Source organism: Oncorhynchus clarkii, chromosome 17, assembly GCF_045791955.1.
Source record: "Oncorhynchus clarkii lewisi isolate Uvic-CL-2024 chromosome 17, UVic_Ocla_1.0, whole genome shotgun sequence".
Classification (NCBI taxonomy): domain Eukaryota; kingdom Metazoa; phylum Chordata; class Actinopteri; order Salmoniformes; family Salmonidae; genus Oncorhynchus; species Oncorhynchus clarkii.
Genome location: NC_092163.1, coordinates 24,510,841 through 24,520,075, shown reverse-complemented (window position 1 = coordinate 24,520,075; position 9,235 = coordinate 24,510,841). Strand labels below are relative to the sequence as shown.

Genomic DNA, 9,235 nt, shown 5'->3' with positions numbered 1-9,235 from the left:
GTCAGCTGTAAGTGCTGTTATTGTGAAGTGGAAACGTCTAGGAGCAACAACGGCTCAGTCCCGAAGTGGTTCCAAACTGCCTCTGGAAGCAACGTCAGCACAAGAACTTTGTCAGGAATTTCATGAAATGGGTTTTCATGGCCGAGCAACCGCACACAAGCTTCATCATGCACAATGCCAAGCGTTGTCTGGAGTGGACTCTGGAGCAGTGGAAACACTTACTCTGGAGTGATGAATCACACTTCACCATCTGGTAGTCCGATGGATAAATCTGGGTTCGGCGAATTCCAGGAGAACGCTACCTACCCCGTTGCATAGTGCCATCAGTAACATTTGGTGGAGGAGGAACAGTGGTCTGGGGATGTTTTTCATGGTTCGGGCTAGACCCCTTAGTTCCAGTGAAGGGAAATCTTAACACTACAGCATACAATGACATTCTAGACGATTCTGTGCTTCCAACTTTGTGGCAACAGTTTGGGGGAAGGCCCTTTCCTGTTTCAGCATGACAATTCCCCCGTTCACAAAGGGTGGTGCTTTGTCGAGATTGGTGTTGGAAGAACTTGACTGGCCTGCACAGAGCCCTGACATCAACCCCATCAAACACCTTTTGGTATGAATTGAAACACCAACTGCAAGCCAGGCCTAATCGCCTAACATTCGTTTCCGACCTCACTAATACTCTTGTGGCTAAATGCAAGCAAGTCCCCGCAGCAATGTTCCAACATCTAGTGGAAAGCCATCCCAGAAGAGTAGGGGCTATTATAGCAGCAAAGGGGGGACCAACTCCATATTAATGGGAATGATTTTGGAATGAGATGTTCGACAAGCAGGTGTCCACATACTTTTGGTCATGTGCTGTATGATTGTCTGTCAGGTAGAGTAGGTTAGAATTGAATACGAGACAACGTGTTTTTATGAACTTGGTGCATGAGGTTGTAGGTCACACCATGTTCTTAAGGCATTAAGGCAGCATGTCTTGTGGTAGAATGACAATGCACAAGTGGAGGCTGCTGATAGGAGGGCAGTTCATAATAATGGCTAGAACCGAGCAAATGGAATGTCATTAAACACATGAAACCAATTGTTTGATGTATTTAATACCATTCCACTCATTCCGGTTCATCCACTACCATGAGCCTGTCCTCCCAATTAAGGTGCAACCAACCCCCTTGGAATGCACATCTCGTTTGGAACCAGTGCTGGAGAAAGTGTTTGCATGTTGCATCAAAATGCAGCATGAGTGCTAGAACACAGTTGTTTTGTTGTATGTATGGTTACATGCAAAGTTTGCCTTGCATAAGCCTGAACAAAAAATAAACGTGGCTTGCCTTACAACCTCCCTGACTGTGGAAATCATACTTATACCGCCACCTTGTGGCTACAGCAAAGTCTACAGTCTTTAGTAAAACTGAATTTGTTTGATGAATCTCTTCAAGACAACTGGTAAAAAGATACATTTGGAATACTTCATGTTGCATGGTTGTTTTCCTTTGAATTCACATGGTGTCCCAAATATGGAATAAGAATCGATATGGGTCCAATACTGTTGACAAATGCTGTATGTCGTTTTATTTACTGTTCCAATATGAGTAAATAAAAAAGTATTGCTGTGATTAAAAATGCTAGAGAATTTATCATCACATTTACACTGGGGTGTATTTGACTTGACGTCCTATTTTCAGAACAAAGGAAAAGTTGGTAGTTTACGGGCAACACTATTCAAATGTCACTGGGGTAAAAAAATTAAAATAACTTTTATCCAATTAAAACACTCATTTTGTCTCTTTTCAATGACGAAACTATGTGGATGCATTTTCGTCCATGATTGAAGGCAGGCGAGATCAGGTGGGACCATTCTAGCAAATGAGAGGGCATATACGCGTGATAATAACATGTACAACCACGTAGTTTTTCTCAAAGTTGCCGGAATGCCATGTGCATCCACTTATATTGGTACATTTGTAACGGCCTAACCATGACGAGACTTCTATTCGCTCAAATAAGCCTCACGCAATTCGACACTGTCATGGACCTTTATACAAAAAGGGCTGATCTCACGCAGACAGATTTTGAGCGGAGTAAATGCTCTCGCTTCTTCTCTTCCTCTCTGTTCGGAGCTATGACTCACCAAATAAGGAGCGACAACACCATAAAAGGAAATGTATGGCTGTATATGGCGGAAAGTAGATCTCGAAAGAACGTTTCCCAAGATATAATTCATGCGCGCTAAATGTGTTGCTCTTGTACATCTAAAATGTATTTTCAAAGGGAGACTATTTGCAGAGGATAATAGCATAAATGATCTATTTTGGAAGAGAGACTGGGAATGGTCAAGCGTTTTCGTTGTGAACTATATGGGATCGCGGAGTAATACCAATGGGTGTAAATCGAAATGTCCTTATGTGGAGAAGAGTAGGGGGTTGGGTTTGATTGATTAGTTGTAGGCGGAAACAACTTCTAACTACAACTTTGCACAGTTATGGTAAATTATATGCCATGGACAATTTCTTTCGTTTACACTAATCTGTGCTAATTCATTTGACCGTGTTTCCTAAAGCTCACAGAGAACACGCAACAGCACTATATAGCTAGCTAGCTAGGCTTTACTTGTTGATAAAGTCGCTAGCTAAATGCCATTTAACTAGCTAGCTATCTCTCGGTTAGTTGGATTTCACGGCAATTTGCACCAACAAATTGAGGAATGGACAGTTTTTGAATAATTTCTGTTCGATCACAACATCGCTCATTTACGCATAAAGTATTGGGTCCATCGACCGCGGCGGCGCGAGAGGTTTGAAGGCCTGGGGGACAGGTTCGGAATGTTGGGGGGAAACGGGGCAGGATTAGGTACAAGAGCAGGGGGCGCACGACCTGGGACTGGGTTGACCGCTCTGCAAGTTAATAACCCAGGAACGAACATGAGTGGTGCCGAAGGTGGAAGGTTTGACGACCGAATCAGAGAATACTCAGCCGAGGTGGTGTACAGCGGCTCTGAACCAGAGTCCGACTCCGGGGATGATGATGATACCATGGGTTCAGCCGGGGACCGAAGAGGGGTGAAACGAGAGAGAGCTGAGATGGAAGTCGCTGCATCGACGACGTCTATGGGGCAACCCCCGGGAGGTTATGGTGGTGTCACGGGAGGTGCAACAGGGGCAAAGCCAGGCAAGAAAACCCGCGGACGAGTCAAGATCAAAATGGAATTTATAGACAACAAACTTCGGCGGTACACAACTTTTAGCAAGAGGAAGACTGGCATTATGAAGAAGGTTAGTTGTCAGTCATCTATCTCTGCTTTCATTGCGTACATGCTGCCAACCTGTGCTCATGCTCCCACACCTGCGCAGACGTTCCATTTCACAGCCACAAGTGTTGACGCTATGGTAAACATTCATAAAAACAAAAATGTGCTTATTGGTCTTAATTTAAGGTTAGGCATGAGGTTAGCAGTGTGCTTGGGTTTAAAATCAATTTTAAGAGAAATTGTAAAAATAGACGGGGGCTATGGTAACTAGTGATGACCTGACAGCTAACTAATTGATTTAACCTGTATTTTATTATTTTTTATCACTGAGTCATAATGAGACCAAGGTCTCTGAATTGCATACATTACAGGAAAATGCACATCAAAATGCAAACAGAAAGAAAAACACGGTCATAAAAAAGAAACGCATTAATCAGTAATAAGATCCTCAATCAGCTTTCTGAATTGCGCTAGAAGCACCAGAACATCACATTTTGAAGATTGTATAAGAAAGGAAAATCAGCTTTTAGTTAACTCAGTAGAGACGGCCATCCCCGAGACTGGGTGTGGTAATTTGTATCTCTCAAGTTTAGTAATGATGTTAGGTACAGTGGGACTTTATAAATGAGAACATAGCAATGTATCAACCTACATGACATCAGAGGGCCAACCAACTTTCTGGTAGAGAATGCAGTGATGAGTACTAAAATTGTCGCCCGTAATAAAGCACTATGATAAACTGCATCTAACTGCTTTAATGAAGTGGTAGCTGCATTCATTTATGTGATGTCGCCATAGTCTGTTCAGTCTACGTCGTCGGTCCTAATCTGCCTTCTACTATTTAGCGAGAGGCAGGACCTATTTCTATAGAAACTCAATTCTCAGCTTCTTAACTAACTCATCAATATGCTTTTTAAAAGACAGCTTTTCCTCTATCCATATGCTAATATATTTTTAAGCACGGACACGATCTATACGGACACCATCCAAAGTACATATGCTTAAATCAGACATTTTTATGCGCTCTAGAAAACCACATATACTTACTTATAGATGCATTCACTACTAATTTGACAAAGTTTTTCTGTAATACAATAAAGGCAGACTGTGGTTCAGATAGAGCCTGGTCAACCAAGGGGCCAATAGCATAAGCAACAGTATCATCGGCATACAAGTACAGGTAATTCTTTTTACAGACAAGTCTATTGTTAATGTAAACATTAAAGTACAGGGCCCAGAATTGACCCCCTGCGGGACACCTTTTCTCATTTCCAGGAAACCTGATTTTAACACCATCAATAGAGATTGAGTTCTATCTGGCAAGTATAATTATTTTATGTGGTAATTTACAGCGAACTCATTTGAGTTCAATGGCCCTATTATAGATGTTATTGATAAAACAATGTTTTCATGAAGGGTTCTTGATTAGGCTGTCCAGAGTAGCTACTTTTCATGAGCTGCTATATAGTTCCAGGACTTGATTAGCTTTGTAGAACAATTCAGCTTCTACAGAGGATCAATAAAGACTGGTGAGAAGAACATTTTAATGCATTCCAGCAATCACCTCCCCAAGTTATAGCCCAGTTAAAACCTGAGCATGCAAATACTTGCTGCCAAAGCCACTTTCTTTTCAAGGCAGCTCAATATTGTTTGATCTGCCCTGTTTGGTTAGGTATGACACTATTTGCGTTTAGGTTGGGTCATCATGTGTAGGCCGATAACCTCCTCCTAGATAAGTCTGTCAAATGGGACTACAGCAGCAGCATGCATGTGTTCCTCAGGCCTGTGGTCAAGTTTTAATGTCACAAGTACACTGAAATGCCTTTCTTGCAAGCTCTACAAAATAACAAGGTAGAACAAAAACATGCAAAAGTAAGAAGCTGTATACAGGGTCAGTTCCAATAACATATTTACAATATGCAGGGATACTGGAGTGACAGAGGTAGGTATGTATAAGGGTAAGGTGACTAGGCATCAGGATATATGATGAACAGAGTAGCAGCAGTGTAAATGATTGTGTGTGTAGTGTAAGGTCGATCAATTAATCGGCAGGGCCGGTTTCAAGTTTTCATAACAATCGGTAATCTGCATTTTTGGACGCGGATTACATTGCACTCCACGAGGAGACTGCGTGGCAGGCTGACCACCTGTTACGTGAGTGCAGCAAGGAGGCAAAGTAAGTTGCTAGCTAGCATTAAACTTATCTTATAAAAAAAAAATCAATCTTAACATAATCACTAGTTAACTACACGTGGTTGATATTACTAGTTTATCTAGCTTATCCTGCGTTGCATATAATCAATATGGTGCCTGTTAATTTATCATCGAATCATAGTCTACTTTGCCAAACGGGTGATGATTTAACAAGCGCATTCGTGAAAAAAGCACTGTCGTTGCACCAATGTGTACCTAAACATCAATGCCTTTCTTAAAATCAATACACAAGTATATATTTTTAAACCTGCATATTTAGTTAATATTGCCTGCTAACATTAATTTATTTTAACTAGGGAAATTGTGTCACTTCTCTTGCGTTCAGTGCAAGCAGAGTCAGGGTATATGCAGCAGTTTGGGCCACCTGGCTCATTGCGAACTGTGTGAAAACCCTTACTTTCTAAGAAAGACCGTAATTAATTTGCCAGAATTGTACATAATTATGACATTACATTGAAGGTTGTGCAATATAACAGCAATATTTAGACTTAAGGATGCCACCCGTTAGATAAAATACGGAACGGTTCTGTATTTTACTGAAAGAAAAAACGTTTTGTTTTCGAAATTATAGTTTATGGATTTAACCATATTAATGACCTAAGGCTCATATTTCTGTGTTTATTATAATTAAGTCTATGATTTTATATTTGATAGAGCAGTCTGACTGAGCAGTGGTAGGCAGCAGCAGGCTCGTATGCATTCATTCAAACAGCACTTTCCTGCGTTTGCCAGCAGCTCTTTGCTGTGCTTCAAGCATTGTGCTGTTTTTGACTTCAAGCCTATCAACTCCCAAGATTAGGCTGGCAATACTATAGTGACTATAAGAACATCCAATATTCAAAGGTATATGAAATACAAATGGTATAGAGATAAATATTCCTATAATAACTACAACCTAAAGCTTCTTACCTGGGAATATTGAAGACTCATGTTAAAAGGAACCACCAGCTTTCATATGTTCTCATGTTTTGAGCAAGGAACTTAAACGTTAGCTTTCTTACATGCTACATATTGCACTTTTACTTTCTTCTCCAACACTTTGTTTTTGCATTATTTAAACCAAATTGAACACGTTTCATTATTTATTTGAGGCTAAATTGATTTTATTTATGTATTATATTAAGTTAAAATAGGTGTTCATTCAGTATTGTTGTAATTGTCATTATTACAAATGTGTATATATAAATATCGGCCGATTAATCGGTATTGGCTTTTTTTTGGTCCTCCAATAATCGGTATCGGCGTTGAAAAATCAGTCGGTCGACCTCTAGTGTAGAGTCAGTATAAATGTGTGTGCTGGAGTGTCAGTGCTATTTAGCAGTCTTATGCCATGGGGATAGAAGCTGTTCAGGAGTCTGTTGGTGTCAGACTTGATGCGGAGACAAGTCTTTGGCTTTGGTGGCTGGAGTCTTTAATGATTTCCCTGGGTCTTCCTTTCAAACCACCTGATAAGAGGTCCTGGATGGCAGGGTCCTCTGTCCCAGTGATGTGCTGGGCTTTCTGCACTACCCTATGTAGTGCCATGCGATTGAGGGCGGTGCTGTTGCCATACAAAAGCAATGATTATTTTTTAAATCTTTATTTAACTAGGCAAGTCAATTAAGAACAAATTCTTATTTACAATGACGGCCTACCAGGGAACAGTGGGTTAACTGTCTTGTTCACGGGCAGAACGACAGATTTTTACCTTGTCATCTCGGGGCTTCGATCCAGAAACCTTATGCAGCCAGTCAGTTATTATGCACCCAGTCAAGCTGCTCTCAATGTGTAACTTTTTGAGAATTTGAGGGCCCATGCCAAACCTTTTCAACTTCCTGAGGGGGAAGAGGCGCTGTCGCCATTTGGACAATTTTAAGTCCTTTAGTGATTTGAACACAAGGAACTTGAAGCTCTCAACCCTTGTTCACAGGCTAGTAAGTGTGTGGTGAAGGAGATCATTTGGTTTGAGAAGCAGGGAGGTATTTAGGTTGGGAATTAATGTTTCCTACTCAAAGGGGCTTTAAGCTCAGGGAACTTGGCCAGTTATCTGTTAGGCTACCTAAACTGTACTATGAGTAGATTACATTAAGGCCTTTGCAAAGACAAAATGTCCATGTCGTGGGCATGTTCTTAGGTCGTAAACGATTGTCGGATGTCTTGGCTCGTTCAGTGTGTCCAGGTCTAGGTCTGCTCCGACAAAGTTCTAGCAGTGTCAGATTTGTTTAGCATTTTTATCCTGAAGTGTGGCTGGTGTTGCGAGCTGATCTCGGTAACTGACCCAATAGGAACACAGAACCAGCACTGAGTATGCACACAATAATACGATTATTGTGAATATTCAGATTTAATATAAAAGTTTGATTTTAAACGTTTAGCCTACATGCTGTGCAAAAATACACATTGCCCTAATCTTGTTTGCATGACACATCTGCATGAAATCAGGCCACCTGATGGGATTTTGATACAGTGGGGCAAAAAAATATTTAGTCAGCCACCAATTGTGCAAGTTCTCCCACTTAAAAAGATTAGAGAGGCCTGTAATTTTCATCATAGGTACACTTCAACTATGACAGACAAAATGAGAGAAAACAAATCCCGACAATCACATTGTAGGATTTTTAATGAATTTATTTGCAAATTATGGTGGAAAATAAGTATTTGGTCACCTACAAACAAGCAAGATTTCTGGCTCTCACAGACCTGTAACTTCTTTAAGAGGCTCCTCTGTCCTCCACTCGTTACCTGTATTAATGGCACCTGTTTGAACTTGTTATCAGTATAAAAGACACCTGTCCACAACCTCAGTCACACTCCAAACTCCACTATGGCCAAGACCAAAGAGCTGTCAAAGGACACCAGAAACAAAATTGTAGACCTGCACCAGGCTGGGAAGACTGAATCTGCAATAGGTAAGCAGCTTGGTTTGAAGAAATCAACTGTAGGAGCAATTATTAGGAAATGGAAGACATACAAGACCACTGATAATCTCCCTCGATCTGGGGCTCCACGCAAGATCTCACCCCGTGGGGTCAAAAATGATCACGAGAACGGTGAGCAAAAATCCCAGAACCACACGGGGGGACCTAATGAATGACCTGCAGAGAGCTGGGACCAAAGTAACAAAGCCTACCATCAGTAACACACTACGCCGCCAGGGACTCAAATCCTGCAGTGCCAGACGTGTCCCCCTGCTTAAGCCAGTACATGTCCAGGCCCGTCTGAAGTTGGCTAGAGAGCATTTGCATGATCCAGGAGAAGATTGGGAGAATGTCATATGGTCAGATGAAACCAAAATATAACTTTTTGGTAAAAACTCAACTCGTCCTGTTTGGAGGACAAAGAATGCTGAGTTGTATCCAAAGAACACAATACCTACTGTGAAGCATGGGGGTGGAAATGTCATGCTTTGGGGCTGTGTTTCTGCAAAGGGACCAGGACGACTGATCCGTGTAAAGAAAATAATGAATGGGGCCATGTATCGTGAGATTTTGAGTGAAACCCTCCTATCAGCAAGGGCATTGAAGATGAAAGCGTGGCGGGGTCTTTCAGCATGACAATGATCCCAAACACACCGCCCGGGCAACGAAGGAGTGGCTTCGTAAGAAGCATTTCAAGGTCCTGGAGTAGCCTAGCCAGTCTCCAGATCTCAACCCCATAGAAAATCTTTGGAAGGAGTTGAAAGTCTGTGTTGCCCAGCAACAGCCCCAAAACATCACTGCTCTAGAGGAGATCTGCATGGAGTAATGGGCCAAAATACCAGCAACAGTGTGTGAACCTTGTGAAGACTTACAGAAAACG

General features: G+C 41.6%; 1 protein-coding gene across 3 annotated transcripts in view; it reads left to right on the top strand.

Annotated features, from left to right (window-relative positions):
- The first annotated feature begins 2,422 nt into the window (after nt 1-2,422).
- LOC139370583 (serum response factor-like) overlaps nt 2,423-9,235 on the top strand; it is a 33,110-nt gene continuing 26,297 nt past the window's right edge. For 2 of the 3 annotated variants that reach the window (XM_071110165.1, XM_071110163.1), the window contains exon 1: nt 2,423-3,269. In XM_071110165.1, coding sequence (XP_070966266.1) covers nt 2,820-3,269 — 450 coding nt within the window. In that variant the 5' untranslated portion in view covers nt 2,423-2,819. The remainder of the gene's footprint in view (nt 3,270-9,235) is intronic. The other variant, XM_071110164.1, reaches the window with a different exon arrangement.